Here is a 24,776-nt window from a genome sequence, read left to right as displayed (position 1 = left end):
TTAGTAACTGTAGTTACTCTGGGATAAAGAAACTAATCTCAAAGTAGGACACCGTGTCCCCAGCAACACTGCCCATAAGGAGCTGTGTGATGCAATAGTAAAATACAGATGCTTTTAAGAGTTATGGAGGAAAATGCAAAGAATAGAGTTCCAAAAGGCATCCCAGAGGAATGACACTGGAAAAAGGCTCCACTCTGTAAGGATTTCAGAAAAGGGTCCAGAAGTCCAGCAAAAAAAGTGCTGTGGGTCTCACTAGGAGAAGGAATGAAACATAAAAATGATAAATCTCCCTAACACACAGGACGGCCACAATTTGTCCAGCATGGTGGCCTCCTTCTTGGTTTGCCTTTTCTTGTGTGCTTGCTGTTTGAGCTCTTCCACTGCCATTCTAGGTGGGAACAACCTCGGTGGACATTTTTGTCTTCGGCGGGATCCTTTGTATTCTCTGCCCAGGCTCCAGAGTGTCTGGAAAGGCAGGAAGTGAGGGAGGAGACCAAAACCCTGCAGCCTTTTGTCTTTCGCCTTGCCTGAAAGGAACCAACTCCAGACAGCCAGCCCAGCCTTGCGTAAAATGCAAGGAGAGAATGGAGAAGTTCTGCTGTAGTTCCTGATAAATACTTTGAACCTGGAAGCTGCTGACACCCCTGGAGCTGAAACCAAAGAGGAGGATGAAGAAACAATGGCTGTTGCGATTTCCAGGGATTGGAGAGCCTGCTGTGTAACTAGAGCCTGCTGTAACCTTTCCTTCCAATCGACATGGGGTTCCTGAAAACCCCCGACCCAGAGCCTGGAGAGATCGACTAGAGAAAAGACCTGCATTTTGAGCCAACTCACGTCATACACACATTTATAAAAACACACTGCAATGCTTGAAAGTACACAGACCGAAGCATAAAACATCTTCAGTATACCCAACAGTAATTCTAGGGAAGTCAGACCTTATTCACATTTAGTATAGGCTGCACCTATTCATGGGGAGTAAAAGCCATATGTTACTTTCTGATTACTTTGAATAATACAATGGTAGTAGACCTTGTCAATTATATTGTGACATTCGGCAAAGAAATCCTATAATCAACCAACCCTGTTATCAGGATACTTACTTGAATATTCGAACACAGATTGAAGGAACAGTATATACATCAAACTATCTCAGGATAACACTCAGTTATACCAGGTGAGTAAAACATTTTTGGTGTAACATGCAATTACAGTTGCTTTTCAGCTCAGAGGAACACAGTCTAAGATCAGCAAGTACTCTACACAAATTTAGGATTGCACCAGGAAAACCAAGGTCATCTGCACCTAAAGAATACTTTTTAAGAATGGCACACCGCTATTCTAGGCAGGTAAAACCTAATGTTGTAATATACTACTACAGTTGCTTTTCAGTCAGTGGGACACAGACCAAGGTAAGTGTCATGACCCCCATCCAGAAGACCCCCTGGCAAGCCCATGGGCCAGGAAGGGTCTCCACTAAAACAAGTCATCCTTGGCCTAGGCCTTCTTGGGGCTTGATAAAGGACTTGTATTGGGAACTACTTTATTTCAGTATCAATCAACATGGAGGCATCCACATAGCTTGGCTCCTTGGAACCAAGCTATGCGGTATAGTATTTTTGGGTGTGGTGCCATAGGAACTATTTTACCTGGACTACTTTCTTGAAGCTATTTAAACCACACCCGACTGGGATAACGCGCTTTGCGTTACTTTGCAATACTGCAACGTGACGCTCACCATGTTCAGCTGCACCCGCGAACCTCGGAAGAACAGCATCTGTTAAGGAGAAAAAGGACATAGTTAACAGCTGCAGCTTACCTGTAATTTCATCGTTCGTTGTCCACGGCGCTTGAGATCAGCATCCTGGAACCAGCGCTCCTCCCGAACCGACGGATCTGCAAAAAAGGAAGAAACAAGGCATTAGACATTTCTACAATTTAATAAACGGTGCCAAAAAGCTTACCTCGCAAGCCGCTCCTCGACAAGCATCGCCTCAGGAATTCCATGCACCGGTGAGCACCGCGACCTGTGGGAAGACAAGACCACAGGTTAGGAAGAGACAAGGCATCATAGCGCTGCGCTTAGCGCCTAATCACCGCATCAAGGCACTCTTAAAAACGCCATTCCTTAACGGCGAGACCCAATTCAGTCTATGCCACATATTGGACTTCCACGCACCTAAAGAAGAGAAAAGACATTAGTTAAACCAAAAAGGCATGCAAAGACAATAATATAGCACAGCAATAAGACCTACCTGAAAGACTCAAAGCGGGCTGGCATCAGTGAAGTAACTCGATCGCAAACGCCCACCAAGCACAACGCGCCCCTGCCAAGAAGGCAGGACGGAGAACACACCTGCATTAAACACAAGGTGAGGAGAGGTCCAGTGAGGCTGCGGGTATATGGGGTGGTGGGGGACTGCTTACCCCAGTTGCCCAGTCTTGAACATTGCCTACCTGTATTCCAGGCAGAACCCTCCCGCTGGTCACACCTGGGAACTGCAGAGAAGGATACCTGAGTCCCAACTTCTGGGTGGCGTCCCCGTGGAACCAGGTGAGCGTAACAGTAAGCAATAGCTCTTTAACATATTTTAGGATGGCACACAGATAACTCAAGTCAAGTAAAACCCATATACTTTTTAAAGGAGCTACCAGCAATTTTAACAGCAAGTATAACCTAAGGCCGATTTATTCTAGACTGGCTAACGGCAATTCAGGAGAAGCAGGTGGCACTCATTTAAATACTAGCAGGAATAGTAACGTGAAACCAACAGCATTACTTTTCGGGAAGAGGCACAACCAATTCACAGGTGAGAAAAATAACATTTAAATAAACTTTTCAGAATGGCACAACACAGTCAATGCAAGTAAGAACATTTGTAACTACTAACTCTGAGTTAGTTACCAACCAACTCTTTCACAAGTATGTTTAAACACTAGTTATGCTTTTTCAGACAATCATTTATTCCTCCAGTCCTTCCCTATTCTATTGCATGAGGTCACTCGGGCGCAGAAGGAGGACCCTTGTGCTCTAAGAGCAAGCTGTAGGAAGAGTGACATAGGGTTCTGTGGCAGGCAAAGGTCAGAGTTGCCATGGAAGACTGTTCAACAAGTAACTAGTTTACTTTAAAGTTAATTAGGTTCTAGGGACACCCTAGGAAGATTCCACGAGTGGGACGGGGTGAAATGGAGGAGAGGACGCCAATCACAAAACAACACCCCAAAGCTTTACATAAATCACAAAGGCTTAATGTAACTAAATACCATAGCCAACACAGTACCTTAGCACGGAAGAAGAGTTGCAGCAAGAAGACTTGATGATCGCCAGCCAAAAACCTGGTCGTTAAATTCCTTTTTCATGAAGACAGAAGACAGGGCACTGGAAGGACATTTGCAGGAGGGATCACGGCGAAGCCTCTAAGCAAGAGGATGTTCACATGGTTTGCTCAGCACAGAAGGAGAGGTTGCTATGGGGGGGGGCTTCAGAATCTGAAGCCAAAATCCCAGTCACTGAATTTCTTGTCATGAAGACTGAAGACCGGACACTGGAAGGGTGTCTGCAGCAGGGATCAAAGGGGAAGACTTTGTTTCTTCATGGCTGGATGCAGCTCTGTGGTTTTGGTGCCCGTTTTAGGAGCCAGAAGAAGACTCAATGTTGCTGATTGGATTCTCGTCGTTTGTAAGGTCTAGCACTCTGGTGAGGGGACTTTTTGAACTTTATTCACGTCTGTGGATGTCCAGCCGGATGCCTGCAATGTTTCAGCAAGATTCTGAATTCGGAAGACCAGGATGGCTCGATGTTCCAGTCTATTGGGGTATCGCAGCCCCGCAAGGTCGCAGCACGGTGAGGGGTGACTCAAAATGCAGTCTTGAGTCTAGTGGATCTCACCAGGCTGTGGGTCAGGGGTCGTTTTCGGGATCAACAGGTTGATTCCAAGGAAGGTTAAAAGCAGGCTCAGATTACACAGCAGACTCTCTGGTCGTTTCTTCATCTTCAGTTTCAGCTTCAGTGGTCGACTTGTCGGCAGCTTCCAGTTTAGTTTTTATCAGGAAACTACAGCACAGCTTCTGCATGATCTCCCTGCATTTTACAGCAATGGCCGGTCTGGATATCCAATCGGTACTGCCAGCTCCCCACTGGGAGTTCCTTTTCAGGCAATGTGGAAGACAAAGGGCTACAAAGATTTGCACTCCTCCCTCACCTCCTGCCTTTCCAGACACTCTGGAGCCTAGGTACGGAATCTACACGATTCCCGCCGAAGTGAAAACAGCCACTGATGTTGTTCCTGCCTAGAATGACAGGGAAGACCTGAGAAACAGCAAGCACACAAGAAATTGGCGAATAAAAAGGAGCTCACCATTTTAGCAAAATGATGGCCCTTCTGTGCAATGCTGAGGCTGAATTAACAGCCTGCGAGTAATGAACTCTTAAAAAGTCATAAAAGTAGCTACACTGCCACCAACCATTCAAGGAAACTTGCAATTGTAACAAAATGTTACCTGGTAAGTAAGAAAAAGGGATACATTATATCCCCAAGCACAGCACATAAGGTGGGGTGTGCTGGTTCACTATACGAAATGTAAAGGGGGGGGTGAAACTGTAGTTCACCCAAGTACATTTGCTCCCTCAGCAGCTGCTCCTCCGGTGCCTATCCACGGTGGAGTACCGCAGGGATCTTGCGTTTCGCCCACACTTTATAACATTTTTACTAAGCTTCTCTTTGATCGTCTTGATAACATGGGTGTCACTTACACTAATTATGCTGATGACACCCAGGTCCTCCTCATGCTTTCTGGTTGCTATGTTAAAGATTCTAAAATAATAAATGACATCTACCTTGAGATTCAAGCCTGGATGGCTTCCCATAGCCTTTGTGTAAATGATAAGACAGAACTTTTGATCATAAGCTCACAGTCTCGTTTTAACAATTTAGACAAACACTACAAGGACCTTTTAACATTGATAGGAACACCATCAAAGTTGCTACCGAGATGAAAACCCTAGGGGTTTGCCTAGATTCTACTTTATCTCTCAAAAAACAAGTCAACACTACGGCTTCAACCACAGCCTATACCAATAAACGTATAAATGCTTGCAAACCCTTTTTTTTTTATCGACCAATAGTCGGATTACATTAGCCAGAGCACTAATCCTATCAAAATTGGATTATTGCAACACCCTATTCCTTGGCTCATCGGCACGGAACTTAAATAGACTGCAAGTCCTCCAGAATAATGCCCTTAGAGCGGCACTAAATCTCCCACACTCCACCCACATCTCCGGCTTCAGACGGGATGCACATTGGCTACCTGTACACGACAGAATCTGTTCGCTAGTCATTACACATGTGCTTGTCAAATGCAGCCCCAAAATATCCAAGAGACAAATTCTCAAGGAACCAGTCGGATAGACCCACCAGATCCCTTTCTCAATCGACTTAAAATCCGAAATAAAATCTGAAAAAGTAGGAGGCTCCAGCTTTCCTGTTTTAGCGGTCAAATGCTGGAATGCTCTACCACAAGCCATCAGAGGTGAACCTTCCTTTTGGGCCTTCAGCGCCCAAATTAAAGACTGGCTCTTCGCTCAGCACTCATCCTAATTGCTCCCGCCCTCATTTCTTAGCTCACTGTAAATATCTGTCTAGAGCTGTCACTGTCTGATCAGGCGCATCCTGACTTTATATGTAACACAAGTCGGCTGCCTATAGAGCTATCTATTCATTCAGAGCGACTACCCTGTTGCTAAAGATACTGACTATACTGTAAATAAGCCACACTGTAATACTTTATACTGTAATTCTGTAGCATTCTGCATACTATAATCTCTGTAAATCTATGTACTATAGTATTATTCTGTAACATGCTGCATACTATAATCTCTGTAAATCTATGTACTATAGTATTACCATAATTATGTAACTGTGTAATTTGTCAACATCCTCTGTACTCAAGCAAAAGCGCCCAGAAACCCCTGGTTTAGGTGCGCCATACAAGTAAATAAAAAATGCGACAGAGGCATTAAGAGGGGAGCCCATAGGGGCAACCCAACCTAAACCCAAAAGTTGTAGGAAACTATAACTTCAACCATACACTATGGAGAGACATAAAAAAAGGTTACCCGTAAAAAGAGTAAAGGACTAGGTGAGAGAAGAAAGGTTCCCCTTCACCTTAGGAACCAGGTAAAATAGTTACCTAGTCAAAGCAAAACGTTCTGTGGTTGACACAGGTCAAGAAGATGTATCATTGATATGAACATCTTACCTAGCAAGTAGGACTGCCACCTGGCCTTGATCATCCCCACAGTATGTGAGCAGGCTAGCTCGGAGGACCTACGCTGATCTTAACCAGTTAGACCCAATATGGAGGCTGCCATCTGTGCTTAATATGCGTCCACGTGGTCATAACAGCCATTTTGGTCCGATCTTGTGGTTGCCCTGTACTAAGGAAACCTTAAAATACAACATGGTTGAGAGCAGGATTTAAACAAACGACATTGGTGCCCCAATGACTACCCAAATGACACATTCGGCTACCAATGTAGTAAAATGGCTTGCACCACTGGTGAAGCTGAACTAAAGTACAGTTGCAACCAACCTGGTCCCTAAAACTAATGCTAGTGATGAAATCGCCCTAGGGAAAAAATAGGGGCCCGAAAGGCAACCCTGGGACTGAGTGCCTTAAGAGTGACTAATGCCATACACCGTAAAGCAAAAGGGTTGGAGTGGCAGAGGAATTTAAGGAGAAGTGCCCCTGGCCACTTGGGCAGTGAACCAAATAAAATAGGGGCGGGGGGGGGCAGTAAAAAGTTGATATATACCTGGGATAAAATCCTTTATCCAAGGACAATGGATACATCACTTCAAGCTGCTTTTACTCTGAACAAAGCAGATTGTTGTGTCCCCTGGGCTTTCTGTGCAGAGGCAGCACCAGTCAAAAAAGAACATGGAGAGGGGTGTGGCCAGCCAGCAGGCAATGCGGATGTGAAGCTGGTGAGCTCCCATGGCCGCCTTGAAACATCCGGAATAATATCCTGCCCTAACGTTACAAACCTCAGGGAGAGAGGCTGGCTCAGCGCCAGCCGAGCACGGGAGGAGTAAAAGGAGGCGCGACAGCGGCGGACAAATATTGAAGGCAAGTGCGACACAGGGGATTGCCTGGGGCAGCGCACATTCTGTGCCAGTTTAGCAGGTTGCCTCGCCCGCCCATGGGGGCTGGATGCGAGCGTCCCGAGCCCGAATCACCAGAGGGACACCCTGCTGCCCCCCCCCTGTCCCCCCCTCCGCCCCCCCCCTGTTGAGTAAGGCAGGCGGTGCTGGACCACCCTGACAGTGCAGCAGGTACTGTGGTTTCAAATACGGCGTCCTGGCTTAAATCAAAGCCAGGAACGTAGAACACATTGGAGCTGCAAAGAACGTTTCACTTATCCCTACCCGCAGCGTATAAACACTCGGCGAAAGACCCACAACCCACCCAGACAGCAAGCTAACGGCATAAACCCACACATGGGAACTGATGCCTCACCCAGTAAGTGCACCCAAGACAGTCTGGAGTAGAGCGAACCGGACACGGAGGACCCTCTTTCCCAACAGCGCCAACAAGTGGTCCAGTGCCCTGCCCCACAAGAACGCAAAACTTGCCAGGGTACTAAGGAGTCCACCGACTGAACATTATGGACTTGGCCTTCGCCATACCGTAGACATCCAGCCTGTACACCCCAGTGGCATACTCTCGTAGCCTGGACCCAGAAGGGGCCACATTGTAGTGACAGAACTGCTGCCAGCACAAACATCAGCGTTGCCCCAACAACCTTACTGGAGGCACCCCCAATCCTATAGCGGCACCTCCAACCGAGGCCCTCGTCGCTAGCACTAATGTAAAGCTCTGGCAAAAACTGGCTGATAAGAGCCTGCAAGGCCTGCTGAAAATGGCTCATCACACGGACAACACTCTACTCTGAATAACTCTGTTCATTGAACAACAACATTGTGCTGTTAACATTGTGGAGTAAGCAATCCTACTGCAACCCCCTCTATACTTTACCACATAGAACAGGCTGATCCAACCGATTCCGGGACAACGCTGTGAACAAGAGCATGCGCTCTTGGTTGCACTGATCTCAAGAAATACTACATAACCTTGGTAACAGGGATGGTGAACACGGCTACCAGGGGAAATGATAAAGTTGAACACGCTGTACAGCGCAAAATGGACCAATACACTACCCTGTCCACACAAAGTCCGGACGAGCTGGAAACTAACACCAGCGCTTCCAACTCAGAAACTGCACTGTCCCTGAAAGACATCATGGCCGCCATAGCTGACTCGCGGGCCTCCATGGAGCAAAAAATGGACGGCATAAGTATGGATGTATCGGTCCTGCGTCATGACCTACAAAAGGTGACATCCCGTACTGGGGATGCGGAGCAGCGCATCTCTGGCGCTGAGGAAGGAATACGAGAAATGCAACAACAACTTGCAGGGGTCAAAACAGAACTCAAAACAATGGCTGAAAGAATGGACGAAAGCGAAGGCCGATCTAGGCGCAACAATGTTAGGATCCTCGGCCTGCCAGAGAACTTGGAAGGACCTAGCATGGAGATATTCCTCGAACAGTGGCTTACAGACATGTTCGAATCTGACGCCTTCTCCAAGTTCTTCTCGATCGAGAGGGCGCACCATATATCATCTGGAAAACCGATCCCTGGTTCTGTGATAGCGAAACTCCTAAATTACAGAGGTCGAGCCGCATTGTTCCAGAGAGCGAGAGCCAAAGGGACGTTGACGTACAATGGCGCCAAAATTGCCTTCTTTCCTGACTACACAAGGGAGGTCCAGAAAGCAAGGCAATCTTTTGATCACCTGAAGAAACTACTACACGTCCTCAATGTCAAATATGGCCTCCTCCTTCCCAGCCCAGCTTTAAATATACTACAGTGGGACAACAGTCCACGTCACCGATCCAAAAGAGGCCTGGAGATGGGCGGAAACCCACATTGAAGGAGACTGGAGAACTCTGAGAAACAGACAAGAGAAATCCACGTGCCCGACAAGAGAGAGACCCATTGCGTCCACAGCAACCAGCGATGGATCCACGGGACAAAGAGATGGAGTGACAGTGAATGATGATCAACTGACAGACTACACAACGCTGCATGTTGAACAAAGATGGGAAACACTATGGCGGCCACTAAGGAAGTGACCCCCCTCCCCTCGCGTGGTGTCCTAGGAACCCCACGCCAAGAGGAGAACTGGTTTGTTTAGTTGTTGGCCACAATGGCTGGTACTTATTGTTGTGAACAGTTCGTGCAACCGATACTTCTAGTTGGGTGGGGGATGGGTTGGTTAATGAATAGTGTTATTTTCTTGGTCCGGAAAAAGACTCTCACGCACCCTGCACAAACTCTGCGCATGTCAACACAGCCATGGCTACACCCGCGCACAATGCGCGAGAACATACCCGCGGTCCCACTTACCATACGGAATGGCCGACACAAACACTAATGCTAAGGCCCTACAAATTATGACTTGGAATGTTAACGGGCTGGGAGGGGAGATTAAAAGACGACTGGTTACACAGTTCCTAAACAGACACGCACTGGATATAGTCTTCCTGACCGAGACACACCTGGCCGGCACCACTTGTAATCTATTGAAACATACCAACTATAAACAGACAATACATGCTGCCTTCACCATGGGTTCCCGCGGCGTCCTTGTACTGGTACACAAGACTGCCCCTCACTCTCACAAGAGTGATACAGCATACTAGTGTCAGATTTGCACATGTGACCGGGTCACTGTGGAACCAGACCATCGCGATGCTAGTGGTCTATTCTCCCCCGGCACTTCTACCTGTGCTAATAGAAGATATCACGCCCATGATTGCCAGAGACGAGTCCGACCTTATTATTATTGGTGGGGACTTTAACGAAGTTATGGACGTAGAAGCAAATCGTACACATCTAAGAGGGAGTAACCCATCCATTCGCACCAAACTAGCCACCTTCGCTACCGCACTAGGTCTAAGCGATGTATGGCGGGACCTCCACCCGGGTGTGAGGGAATACTCCTTTCACTTCGGGGCGCATGCTTCTCTGTCCCGTCTAGACTACTTCTTCCTCCCGACACCAGAGATGCACAGAGAATCCAAGGCAACCCTACTGCCCCGAGGCATATCGGATCACTCCCCTTTGCTGATTGAGCTAACCATGACCAGATCACGCCCGCCTCCAACTTGGCGCCTCAATAATTACTACCAAGGTTTCCCCGAGCTACTAGAACAAGCACAAGCAGCTACCACAACATACTTCGAACTGAACACCGGATCAGTAGAGGACCCGGGAGTGCTGTGGGAGGCATACAAAACAGCACTGCAGGGCGAGGTTATTTCTTGGACCGCGGCACACAAAAAAAAAGCGTTTACAAAACATGGCCGAGGCGGAGCAACAGGTCACAGAAGCCGAAGCAGACCACTTGAACCGTGATCAACCCGAGACCCACCACACATTAATGTAAGCCCAAAATCACCTCCAAAATGTGACACTAGACTGTGCTAGACAGGCCCATAGAACGATGAGAGCTGGGATCTATGAAACGGACGACAAAGTTGGCAAAATGCTGGCATGGTTGGAGAAGAGAGATAAGGGGAGTCGTCCTGTAAGTACGATCGGAACAGAGAACTCAGTCTTTGGTAACTGACAGTGACATAGCGGAAGGTTTCGCCTCCTACTATGCAGATCTATATAAACCTCCCACGACACTGACGTCTCCGTGCTGGATGGGGTCACGTTCCCCTCCCTCAGCACGGAGCAACAGATCCTCTTGGAAAAGGACATCACAGAGGAGGAAATCGCAGCAGCTATGTCAGAGCTTCAAACCGGGAAAACTCCCGGACCAGACGACTTCCCAATAGAAATGTGGCACAAACTGGGAACAAATGTAATTGCCCCACATCTGCTGCAAATGTTTTCTCGCGCTAAAACCCAAGGTGCCCTCCCCGCAGATCTGCCAAGACCAATATCTCTTATAAATTGCAAAACCAAAATCTTGGCAAAGGTGCTTGCTAACAGACTGCAGCAGTCTATAAGATCATTGATCCACCCTGACTAATGCGGGTTTATGCCTCAAAGGTCTACCCGCATGAACATTTATAGACTACACTCAGCACTAGAAAAGGCCCCACCATACAAGGCCCCCTGGCGTTACTCGCAATAGATTTCGAAAAGGCATTTGACTCGGTATGCTGGGAGGCGATATGGGAAATAATGCGTCAAATGGGATTCGGGCCAGTATATCTGAGCTGGGTGCAATTGCTATACGAGTCCCCTGAAGCAGAAATGAGTCAATGGCTGGCACTCGAAGCCCTTTAAATTGGGAAGGGGAATGAGACAGGGGTGTCCCCCATCTGCATTAATATTTGCACTTGCGATCAAGCCCTTAGCGGTGCTGTTGCGAACATCAAGGTCATGGACTGGTTTCCGCTGGGCAGACAACTGGGAAGATAGTTTCCCTACACGCGGACGACCTATTAATCTACTTGAAAGATCCACATAACTCCTGCACCACGATAACGCACCTCCTAAATAGATACGGGGCATTTAGTGTACTCCGGGTGAACTGGTCCAAATCAACACTATTCCCAGTCGACGAATCGCAATTTGTGATACCAGATAACTGTCTGTACAGAATTGTGATAAATCAGTTTCGGTACCTTGGTATACAAGTCACGAGCAATCGGAGTGATTATGTGGTGAAAAACCTCTATCAGAGGATACTCGCCACTTGGTCTCCCTCCCGCTGACCCTGCTGGGCAGAGCAGCCCTCTTCAAAATGATGACCCTCCCCCATATATATATTACAGAACACCCGTTACACATCCCCCTGAGGGAATTTCAAAACATTGACCGTACACTTGTAGAAAACGGCTGTGGAGTGGCGGACACCCCCGTATTGCATTGCGTATCCTACAGCGTTCCATTTGGGAGGGAGGGATTGGCCTGCCACATTTGCAGTCCTATTATTGGGCCAGCAAAATGGCAGTGAATAATGACCTGATACAGGGAGACAAATCACTGCCACATAATAGAACATGGAGTACTGAAGAACGAAGCAGGACTCTGTTCGAACACCTCTGCAGGGCCACATCCCCCCGAACCATCCTGTCACATAGATCACTGATCTGGAAGGCAGTGCACAAACATGTAGGCTGGGAAACGATAATCACCCCACTGCAGCCACTATAGGGTAACAAGAACCTTCCTGAAGTGGACAAACTCCCAAGATGGCACAATTGGACAACTCTTGGGATCAACACAGTAGGGGACATCATCACCGAAGGTAGACTGGTGCCCTTTGAGTCTCTAGTAACCTCCCACTCACAGAGCATTACCACTATACACAACTACAGCACGCGCTCAGAGCTCCTCTCCAAGCCCTTGCGGACATGCCCGAAAGCACTCTGCTCGAGAGGAACATAGTCCAGACAAGAATCGATACCAAAATCACATCCACAATGTACTATGGCATAACCTCCTTTACCACGACCAAACTATCGAGCCTGAAACTAAAATGGGAAAGATCTCGGAACAATACAAGCAGAGGACTGGGTGACGGCCCTCATGTATCCCCGGGAGGTGACAATTTCGGCCAGACTCCGACTTATACAGTTCAAGATGGTGAAAGGTACATTCTTCCACATAATATGTGAGTGCGACAACATCCACAGATACTGGCAGCAATGTTGCATTGAACTCTCACGTGTGCTTGGGAAGGAGATATGCAGGGACCCAAAACTTCTACTGCTTGGGATGGAGGGGGAGGGGGAGGGGGAGGGGGAGCTGGCCAAATATGAAAACTGTTCCTATCAACGACCACAGCACTAATCAAAAGGAACATTGCGAGGCTGTGGGGCTCAGCGGTAGTCCCCCAATATGAACAATGGATAACAGACATGAATACTTGCATTATGATGGAACGCAGAGTATATACAGCAAGAGGCTGTCCAAGGAAGGCTGATAAGATATGGCAGAAATGGGAAGACGCGCAATGAGTACTGCGATAGTTTAGGCGAAAGACACAAAGTACTGAACACACAGAAAAAAACGTGATCAATACCCGATGTGAGCGATGGGAGACATTTTGAGACCAAATGTTCTATGTTTGAACGTTGTTGTTGTTATATTTATCTTAGATTCTATTATTTACGTGCTCGTATTATTTGTAAATGGTCACTCATGACCAGGTTGTAATTTGTTCACCTTATGTATACAAAATAATAAAAATGTGTTATAAAAAAAAAAAAAGAACATGGAGATGATACATGCCTCCCCAACCTCCTCCAGTTGCTCTGTTTTTTATTTACTATGGACAGCAGCAACTGGGAACCTTTACACCCCCGATACTACACCCTGTTCCTCTGAAGACTTTCCAAAAGGTGCGGAAAACTAACTAACATCTGCAACTGTTGCACAAACTTGTTGGGGTTGCAGACTGAGGGCACATCATTGGCGTGCAAAATACACCTTGCAAATGACCAACTCTGGACCTTGGCCCCCCATCTCCACGGTACGTCCTGGATGCGCAGCTTCATAAAGTCTAGACGAACCATTCTTCTACTCACATGACATACTGAGCAGAGGAATTGCTGCTGTTCAAACTGCTAGTAGTCTTTGCACCTCTAACAATACTCCCATGCAACTATCAATATTGCACTATATATCTCAGCTAACCCTATTGTTAGCCTGCTGCCCTTTTCCTACCCCAGTCAACAAATGGACAATATGCCAAACTGCATAACCTCTAAGAACCCCATACAAAATGAGCCTTTCTTGTTAACGTGGGATACGCAATATGAAGATAACTGTCATTAATGCCTGATGTAGACACATTTTATTTATTTTTCCACAAATTCACATTCCACAGAGTAATTTTGTTGTATCATAGACTTATCAGCAATTAATGTTGAAATACTCATCCCGATTCAATTATCGCTACCAAATCTGTTCCAATCTTCCCAAAAGCCAAACTCTGACCAGGTGGTTGGATACTGAATTTTGGGCAAGTTTGAGTCAGACTACAAAACAGGAAAACCTCTTGCCAGCAATAAGGAACTTAACAAGCAAAGGCTGCAATTTCTTCCACAAAATTCAATTATATAAATGCACACCTAATGGAACACTGAGCTGAGCAAACAAGATTATTGATTCCACCCAAATTCAGCTTCACAATGAACAGTGGTTGTGCTTTCTCAGTCCAGGCTTGCTATCTATCTATAGATCTACCTGCATGCATTCATGATTTGTATGATCACCTAGCTTTCAGGAAAGATTTGAAATTCTGGCTCTTCCCATCCACTAACTATTTGGGCCAAGTCCTTGGTCTGTGTCCAGCGCCTAGATACCACAGAGTGAATGAACCGTTTTACAAATGCTAAATAATGAGTACATGTCTGTCTTAGAATATTGTTTTTTTTTATTTGTATGCTTACCATGTTTACTTTTCTAGAGATGTGTGAAGTTCACTGAACAGTTATCTACTATTATACCCAACTCCCATGTGTATTACCGAAGAGGTCTTGCGCTGAAAAATATTATACCACAGTGCATTACAAGAGGCTTCACTGACCTGATGATTATTAATGAAGACCGAAAAGTGCCCAGTATCCTTTATTTTATGTAAATGGTTTATTCTTTCGCTAGAGATTACTCTGCCATGTTTGTTGAAAATGCTAAATGCTTGGGCCTCATGTAATATATAAATGAATGCTTTTCACTCTTAACAAGATTCCAAATGTTTGACTTGCACACTAGATGGGACTTATTTGTGATAGCCAGGTTGTCTGCTACATGGCTCAATTGGTCACTTTCAGGGAAGACAAAATAAATTCTATTTGTTCTTTGAAATGGCAAGTTTTTATTTCCAAATATTTGAAGATTTAGTCAAATGAATTTGTAGTATGCTTGAGATCCTTTGCATGCTAAGCCCAAGGATAGTCTTGTAGGAAACACTGGGATTCATGTATGAATTGGTGATGGTTTGCTCCCTGTGCTATTCATTTAAGCACCCTTCAAAATTAAATCTCTTGATACATAACCAGATCATTTATTTCTAGTTTTGCACATAGCTTGTGCTTTTAAATTACATTTTCTTAACAGATTGAGCTTGGAAGAGAGACGCTGAGTTTAAGGTCCTTGACAGGAAAAAATATTGAAAGTATTAGTCAGTTTGCCGAATGGAACAGGTTTTGCCCTCTGAAATTTTGTTGCCAGCTTCAAGCAGTATCCCACCCTCGGTGCTACCAGGTGGGCGTGGCTCCAGGCCCTGCACTCGATCATGGCAAGCCGACTATCATACTATATGATATCTCTTTCTGCGACCAGTGACTTGGGGGGGGGTGTTAGTCCTGTTAAGATCCTATCCCTGGGATCCATATTTTTAACAAAATGTGGGGCTTTTCATGCTGCAGCGTGTTCAAACCCCGTCCCCACCGCTCCCTTCCGTAGTACTTCCTTGTTTCGGCCCTCTGTCCGTCCCTGCCAATTGGCCATTGAGGCTGAATGTTTGTAAGCGAGGGTCTAGTGCCTTTGCAGAAACTCCTGGAGCCGCTTTCTGGAACCCGTGCCTTGGGGCCGGGGGGGGTGAGTCCTGTTAAGACCATGTCCCTGGCATCCAGATTTCTACCAAAATGTGGGGCTTTTCGGCACCTCAGCATGTTCCAAACCTCCTCTCGCTCCCTTCCTTAGTACTTTTGTTTCTCCCCTCCTCCCTTTCCCCACCACCGCCCACCAATTGGCTAGTGTGAGCCTTATAAGATATATGCTCTGAGCAGCTCCTGCCTGGGCAGCCATGGGCTAGGGGGCAAAAGGCAGCTCCCGAAGAAGTAGCCTCCAGTCCATGTTTGCCCGTATTTGCCTGGGAAGCCTGCCTCAGTAAACCAGCAGCGACTGATGAGGTAAGTGTGGGCTGTACTCAGTAAAGCCCCACCACTCCTGTTACCTACTAGAACATAGATGATTTCTGTCAGTCTGTTATATCTTGCATTTAGCCCCTTTGTGCCTGTTGGGGAGAATTCTTATTTCTGTGCTAATTCCCTTCAACCTTTGAGTCCCCCAGCTCTCGCTCTCATGTGTTTTTGACCTGATTTGGATTATGCATTTCCACTGTTTTTGGAGTCTGACAAACTCCATAGGCATCCACTTTTTGTATGGTGACACACAGCACCTTCGGTGCAGTCCAACTGAGGAATCCTTTAGATTTCTCATAACGTCTAAATACCTTTTCTTGTGTGAAATACTGTTCCCAAGAATAGTAAAGTGAAATTCACTTTACTTACCTTTTCTGCTGAGGGGTTAACTAGTATCCCCTTAGCCTACATTCTCATGTAAACATTCTGTGTTACCCTCACTACTTTAAATGGCTGGTGGCAGTGGTTTAATTTTCCTATCATTGTGCTTTTCTACCGCAGGCTGAATCCTCATCTGCAGTATAGCACCCATGGGTCACTATTTTTTCAAAATGCCCCTGGTCATCCTTTTATGCCGTTTTCTGTTTTTGAGGTCTTTCTTGGGATTTGCTCTCTGCATTAAGCCAGGTTTGAGCCCGGTTTGTTTTGCCTTTGTCGGGCTTCAGCCCTGAAGCCGCTCTGGCTCCAGTGTGTCTGGAAAGGCAGAATGTGAGGGAGGTTCCTGATACTCCCCTGTACTTTTGTCTCTAGGAATGCATGAATGCAACCAGTCCGGATTGGGTTGCTGTCTCTTCAGGTCAGCCACCCTGCTGTGTGATTGACAGCCTATGCTGTGCGTGAATGGGAGGAACCTGCTTAAGACAAAGGTTTTGGGACCACTGGGAGAAACGCCCGAAGAAGATGCCGTCAACAAAGCTTGCTGCATCCTGGATCTTTGAATTGCCCGGTAAAGCCTTGCTGCAACTCCTTTTTCAATTCCACAGAGAAGCTCCGGAAGGGACGACTACTTTCCTTGCGTTAGTGGGACCAACTAACCCCGAGACAAACTCCACTGGACCATCTTCCCTGATTGGCTGTACTACTTCGCTGCTGCAAGAACCAAGTGCCAAGGATCGTGAAATCCGTAGTCTAGTGCAAAGCCTGAAATCCGTCCAGAAGCTCCAGGAGTCTCCTATGGACCCTCCAGAAGCAGGACGACTCGAGTGCAAGTCCCCTCAGCAGAGTGCAGGACCCAATGAGTGAAGGAAACTGCGAAGTGCTGCTGAACCGAAAAGAGCCTGTAGCTGCCAACGACCTCCAATTTACCACCGCAGGAGCCCTCCAGACGTCCTCCCTCTTGTCCCCACGACTGAGGCTCAGGAACCCAGGGTCTGCATCGCTGCAACAGGACAGAATCCCGCTGGACCACTCTTCCGCTAACCAGAGGTGCTGTTTAGACTTGGGGTACTTGCCTCTGTGTCTTTTTAGCTGTGTTCTTCTCAGTTGGGAATTACATTAGCTTACCTTAGAGTTGATTTCGACTCTGCTTTTCACAGGCTTCACAGCTTATCTTCGCCACCAGTGTTAACCGGAAGTGAGAGATTCTGCTCGTGGGAATTTCCCCCAAGAGGAGCCTTAGGTGACGCGTTCGTAGTGGAGTGGTCCTTCCCACTGCTGTACGCGCTTCCTCCAGTCCCCATCATTCCACAAGTGTTGCAGAGGTTACAGAGGTTCGGTTCACGAATGATCCTCATTGCTTCGGCATACGCCAGGAGAGTGTGGTACCCGGACCTTCTAGACATGTCCATCTGTCCTCCACGCTGTCTTCTGTACCGAGACGATCTGCTCTCACGGGAGGGGGTTGGGTTCTCCATCCAGAGGTCAAGTCTCTCTCACAAACCCTCTAACTTTTTGCAAGACATTTTATCTAAGAAGTGCCTCAGCTCCGTAAAATGTGCTCCAATTGACTGTCTGTCCTGGCTCTCTGCACACTCTTCTAGTCCATTGACTTTGATATTTCTGTCCCTCATAGGTGATAACTTGTTTTAGACTGTTATTGCTGGGCAAGGCTTGTCAATATCTCATTGGAAGATTTAAGTGTCCTCACTGATACTGAGAACCTGTTTAACCGTTTTCCTTCCTTAAACCTTTCCTTTCTGCAACCTCAATCTGCTAAATGTATTCAGTGTGATATGTACATGCCATTACTGTCCTTGTCAATGAAGTCTGCTCAGGGTGTAGGAAGTGTGTAAAAAGTATATTTAAAGAGTATCCACTAAACTTGTGCTGATCCTGAAAAGTATTTTAAGTACATTTAACTTGTTACATAAATTACTTTTTAACGAATGCTTACTTAAAAATTTGAACTTAACTAAATACATTATTTATAACTGAAACCTTGAGTGTAAGTGTTACTTGGTTACCTGTACTTATGAATTTCATTGCTACAGCCCTACATCTCACGTTTACCCCCTCTTGTGATAGGCCTGGCTTCTCCGTCACCCTACCAACTTGTGTAGTACAGACTTATACCAAAAGGTGGGTTACCTAATGTTACGCAAAATTGTATGCAGTACCCTTCAGGTGCACTACAACAACCTTGACCTCCTGGCAATAGAAACCGAACCTTTGGTATAAGCTTGTACTACACAGGTTGTTAGCGTGTTGAGCAGCCAGGCTTATCTCAAGGGGGGTCAATGTGAGCTGTAGGGGAGTTAAACAGAGATTCAGTGACAAGTATTCGAATAAACTCTTAGACACAAGGTTTCTTCAATAAACAATTATTAATTTAATCAAACAAATACATTCCAAAACTACACACTCCTAGTTTCTAAATACGTAACAACCCTTTTGGGATGGCCCACGGTCACAACCTACACCCTCAGGTGACTTCAAGGTGCTGGGGACATTAATATCTTACTGTTGTATTTAGAACATTCTTAGGAATTGGTCAAAGGAAAAGGTTATTAGAAAAAACAGATCACACACATTCTTAAGCGGGCACATACATTTGGATCCCCTAAGCAGAGTCATTCAGTAGAACGGGTTAAACCAAAGTCAATGGGCAAAAGTCCATATGAGCTGAAGCACTTCTGGTAGGTAAGTAGAAAAGTCTTTGAAGAAAATAATCAATGTAGGGCCACAAGCTGTTTAGGCTTGTGAGTAGTAGAAGATGCAAGCAACTCTACAACAAGAGGTAAGTTCTCTCAGACTTTACAGTACCTTTGGATTGAAGAAAAAGTGCAGCAGATGACTCCTGTTCCTGGGCAGCTCTGCAGATCTGTTTCTGGGCCTCAGTCGTGGGGACAAGAGGGAGGACTTCTGGGGACTCCTGCACCGCAATGGGACGGTCACCGCTTGCAACCGGCAATCTTCAAAGAAGTGGCACTTCTGTGTTTCAGTTCCTTGCGACTACCGCAAATATCAACACCGTGGTTCCTGGTTGTCGAGTTGGACTTTCCTTGCTTCTGGGGTTCCGCACTCTGTTCAGGGGGCTCAGGCTCGGTCAGTCCTGCTTCCTGAGAATGCAGAGGATGTTCCTGGAGCTCTTGGCCAACTTAAAAGTAATGCACACAATCTGGTATTCCTTTCCCTGGCTATTCGGTTTCCAGCAGCAATTCAACCAGCTACCAGAAGATGACCAGGTGGCTTACTTTGGAGTTGATTTGTCTCACCAACTCAAGGGGAGAAGTCGTCCTTGCAGGGTCTTCTGTCGATACGAATTTGGAGTTTGAGCACAGCAGCAGGGCTTCACCGGGCAAACCAATGGTCCAGGAGTTACAGCAGGAGTCTCTTCCAAGTTCTTTCCTTCGTCCAGTGGTCGACTCTGCCTTCCAAGCAAAGGCTTCGCCTTTCATGCAGGTTTCTCCAATTCATTTGCAGCCTAGTTGTCACTCACACAGCAGGGTGGCTGTCCTCCAAGGACAGCCAGTCGGCCAATCACCTTTTAGGTGCATTCCTGTAACCAAGGGGATAAAGCACAGGGATTTTCAGGCACCTCCCTCACTGCTCCTGCCAGACACGCTGTAGCGAGAGGCAGGCTTCATTAGTGAATCTCGCCAAAGGCAAAGCCAACAAAGGGACCAAACCTGGTTTGGCGCGCAAAGTAAATCTCAAGAAGGACCTTTCCACAAAGAAATGGCATAAAAAAAAGACTGCGGCCATTTTGACAAAAAAGGCACCTTTGGGTGCTTTACTGCAGCCTCGAACGCATCCCGCGGTAAAATCCCATAATGGTAGTAAAAAGTAAACCACTGCCACCAGCCATTCTTCGAGGAAAGGATAACATAAAAATGTTACATGAGAAGCTAGACAAAGGGGAAACTAACCCCTCCAGCACCCTATTGTAAGATAGTGTGTGCTGGGTCTAGAAAGTTACAAATGTAAGTAAAGTCAATTTCACTTTACTGCTCTGGAAAACAGTAGTTTATCCCAGAGCAGTAAATACAGTGAATGTAGTGGTCCTAGAGGGTACTGCATATAAACTTTGCCTAACAGCTGCCAAAATCGCCTCTGCTGTGTCCTCTTTTTTTCATAGTATTTCGGTTAAAGGTATCTTAGCTTCCCCAGTGTTTCCCCTATTCTAATGATTCAGTTCTACCCTCTTTACCTGCAACTCCTCCCTCATCTATGTCCACCTCCCCCCAACCCCCTCCTCCTCCTCCTCCCCACACCCCCCAGGCATGCATCTGTTCCTCCCCTTCCCTTATCTCTTAGTTATTCTTCCTATAGACCTCTTTCCCTTTTCTGTCTTGAGCCTACTCTAATCAGGAGCCCTCTCCAAGTTGCTTTCCCTGCGTCCCAAACTACGCCCGTACGCACCTCCCCAGTATCATATGTTATACCTTTAGCAAGTTGGTCTGCAAAGTGTTGGTCCTTCCAAAGACGTTTGTTGCATTGCCAGCTGCTGTTTAGTCTATGCAGCCCTTCTACATCTAGGGCCATCTGGACCATATCCTGGTCAGTCCCCCCACTGGTCTAATGTCACAACTCGTCTCCCTTGATCCATATTCAGTGCTATGGCACTTGTTAACCTGGTATTCATTTTCAAGCCATATGACCTACAAATACTGTTGGGTACATGTTTCTTGTTTAAGGGATCTGATTGTGTTAGGGAGAATTATCTTATAAGGCTAATTTCCCAAACCTAGTGAGTCCCCCAGCAGCTTTGCTGGATTTTTGGGGTTTGTTTTTTTTCCTCCTGCTAAGAGTGAGACTCTTTTACTCCCACTCTTAGACATGATTTGAGGTATGTCTTTGACTTATGTGCTTATGGGCTATGGGGTTTCTTTTTACTCCATAGGGTATCATCTGTTTTTCTGTATGTGTGTTACACAATACCCTGGGACCGACTATCTCCTCTCAGGGCATGTAAAGTCACCATTGGCTTTACTAGTCTAAAATTGTGAACAGAACCAGTACAAACCATCATATTGTGTAAGTACTGGTAAGGGGTAATTCTATTGCCCTTCGGTCTGTTTTCGAGGGGGCACTGTCCCATCCCCCTCGTCGAGTTTCTAGCTGGTGGCAGTGGTTACCACGCGAAATATTCCACCGGAATATTCTCTATGGGATTTTCCCATTGATTTTAAAAGCACCACTTGTTGGTGCAATGTTAAAGATACCGCCGGTTTATTTATTTAATATTAAATCACTGGTTGGGTCTTTTTGCCAGAACTCTATTCTAAAATGGCATTTGTGTCCATCTCTGTAACTCTGACCAAGGTCGAGCCCTTTGTTCCACTATTTTGGCGGGCTTCTCCACAGAAGCCTTCCAAATGGTGCCATTCTGTCTGGGTTCCACAGGAAGGGTGGAGGGGGGAATTGGCACCCTGGACTGCGTTGCCTTAGCAACCCAAGTCACACTCTACTCTGATTGGCCCAGTGGTGAGCCGCCCGGTTCACCACTTAGCATGTGTGATTGACAGCTAGGCTGATGAATGGGGGTTTTTCTGCATAAAAGCGGGGCCTTTGGTACGAACTTCAGAAGTCGCCACAGGACCTAAGAATCCGAAGAGGGAAGAAGCTGAGCCACCTGCAACCGACGACCCCACCGGTGAAGCCGTGCTGCAACGAATTCGCCACTTTTCCAACGACAAGAGAAGATCTTCTGCTGGAGTCTTCTCCCTTTGAGCTGGTAGGATCAACCAGTTCGTCCATTTTCGCTTCCAAAGACGTCACTTGGTTGAATCGCCCGTGCCAAGCACCCCGGCGGCCGGATAGCCAAGCTCACCACTTTTGACCGCGAATAAAAGGACTGCACCTTTTAATCGGGAACTCCGTGGCTGGTTTCATCCCTGTGCAGTGCAGCGACTCCACGTCCCCATCTTAATGAGATCTTCTCTTCCCTTGGTCGGAACCACGAACTTCAACCACTGCCAGGAACAACTGCACCCGCTGTAGCTTCCTTTCTCTTTAAGGTACTGTGTCCTGCCTGCCCTCCCTTTCTACAGATTGCTAAAGGTGACCCTTAAATCCTTGGCTTGTAAACTGGGTTGGCTCCAGGCCTTCTAACTATATCTTTTGAATCACCCAAACCTCTTTTGAACACTCTGCAAAGACTTTCAGTGCACTTTAAACCGTGTGATCCTGGGCACATTTCGCTTTGTGCCTGGCCTATGAACTTTGGCTCTACAGTATAACCTGCCTTTCTCCCCTTGCTCTGAACTCTTGTGTTGAACTGTTTTATTCTTCTGCTCTGCCTTTTTCTCTCACTTTAACTACATTATCAGAGTGCCATCTTGGTTAAGCGCTCACCTCTGTTCTAACAAATAGTAGTGTTTTAACCCTGACTTGTCTGATAACTATTAAGGGAGGTGTGTATAGTTTACCTGACTGTGTTTTAACTTGCTTTTGATTGAGAGAGCTAGTATATGCCATAACGTGTGTTTTAAATAAATATATACTTTTTATACAAAGCTCTGGTCCGGGTTTGTTTGCTCTACTGTGTTTTGGCCCTATTGTGTATGCTCTGCATACTGCCCTACTCTTCTTGAGAGAAGTCTGACTGCTCAGCCAGAGCTACCAGGTAAATCTGCGTGGTGCGGACTGCTACCAATTGGGTTTACTGCTTACTCCTGTAGTCTTAATCTTTTTGCAGTGTTCCCCAAGGGCACTGCACAGGATTCTGCCTAACAGATTGAACAGTCCCTCAGAATTTGTGACAACTTCTGAACATACAATAGGCTTTTTCAGGGGTTCTTAGAAAGAAATCCCTTCGACCTAGAGGGGCCTCCATTATTCCTCACCACCGATCTCACAAGAGCAGTTTGGGACTTGGGTATCTTGGTTGGAGGCACTGTGATTAAGCAAGGTACATGCTTCGACTTCCTTAAATCTGGTTTTACCTGGCTTACAAATTTCCCTCCTAACACTAGGATTTACTCTGGAGTCTTCGGCAGAAGATCCAACAGTCTTAAGGTGTTTAGCCTGTGACTTATCTTTCCTGGTTTTCCACCAGTTTTGAGAATTACCAGTTCTTACAGGCCTAGATATGGACCCAATTTGTCTATCCACCTCTTCCTCAGAAGCAGTGTGGCTCAAAGACTGTACATTTAAAGGGGCAATGATGGAGCATGGTTTGGGCTCCTATTTCCCTAATACTCTAGTCTTGGATTTGCCTTGGTTGGAGGTTAACTTCCTATCACAAGGACTTGGTGGCGTTCTCTCTAGAGGGTCTCGCAGGCTCAGAGTGGTCGCTTAAGGTTGTCTCTCTAGCCAACTTGGTTCGTTCCTGTTTCTTCCTACTGGGAGGCCTGGGGGTGGTGGACAATACTCGTGTTTTTAAGTGATTCCCCAATAGGACTCTCCCAGGCACCTCATTCTGTACACTAACCGGGATCCTTACTGTCCAATGGTTACACTGAATGAGAGCTGGTAGAATTGGGACCATTTGGACCGGGCATTCAGCAAAATCTAGTGGGAACTTTGGGTGCCTTAGCCACATCCACAGGCTTGAATAAGCTTTCATCCACAACTGTTCTGCTGGCCCCACTGTGTCTCCTGCCAGGAGTATCCTGACCTTTCACAAGAACACTGTCCATATAATACTCTTTTGTGTTATCTGGAATGGAGCTATACACATCCATATTCTGGTTTTTACACAGGCGCCAGGACACTAAGGATACACTGGTTTGAACACCAAAGGGTTTTTCAGGCAGTAGGTGAAAGTGGGCACTAGCCATTTGTACTTCTTCCTCAGGGGTGAAGGCTAAGGAGTCAGTGCTGGCCCCTGAAGGTTTACCCTTTCATCTGGGATCTCTTTTCACATGGTCTGCAGACCCACAGACAAAGCATTTCCCAAATGCTCTCTGGAATGAGGGTTTCTGCTGACTTCCCTCTGGTTGGGCACCAGAGGGTTCACTAGACCTACCAGGTTTCCCATGGGATCTACACGTATGATGTTTGTGTACCTCCTCTGGCTGGTTAGAATTAGAAACCTCTTTATCCTCACTTGTTTGTTTTGTTTGTTTTATTATTTATAATGTGCGAGCGTACCCAAAGGTATCAGGGCAGAGCATTTACAAGAATTTTCGAACCTTAGTTGCAGTCATCATAGAATATACATAAGGACAATGAGGTATATACATAAGGACAATGAGGTAAACCAATGTTATATACAAAGCAGCAGTGAGGCAGACAGGCATTATATACATGTAAACAGGCAAGCACACGTGGTTACAGTGCGTGCGGGTAGCGCAGCATTTAGTTGTCCTAGTGGGCCTCCGTTTGCAGCCATGAGACTACCTTGGAACGGAAGTTCTGCTAGGGCTGGTCCATTCTGAGATTTGGAGGCAAGGAGTTCCACAGTTTGGCAGCTTTCACCGGGAAGCTGTTT

The 24,776-nt window shown here is 46.5% G+C and overlaps 1 protein-coding gene across 1 annotated transcript in view; it reads left to right on the top strand.

Moving 5' to 3' along the window:
* The window catches only part of RPF1 (ribosome production factor 1 homolog), a 231,025-nt gene that overhangs the window by 146,676 nt on the left and 59,573 nt on the right, over positions 1-24,776 (top strand). Inside the window, exon 5 of the mRNA XM_069641594.1 lies at positions 14,503-14,656. Coding sequence (XP_069497695.1) covers positions 14,503-14,656 — 154 coding nt within the window. The remainder of the gene's footprint in view (positions 1-14,502; positions 14,657-24,776) is intronic.

Source organism: Ambystoma mexicanum, chromosome 1q (assembly GCF_040938575.1).
Source record: "Ambystoma mexicanum isolate Mex_15411 chromosome 1q, UKY_AmexF1_1, whole genome shotgun sequence".
In the NCBI taxonomy this organism is placed as follows: domain Eukaryota; kingdom Metazoa; phylum Chordata; class Amphibia; order Caudata; family Ambystomatidae; genus Ambystoma; species Ambystoma mexicanum.
Note: the sequence above shows the minus strand (reverse complement) of the source record. Positions and strands in the feature narration are given on the sequence as shown.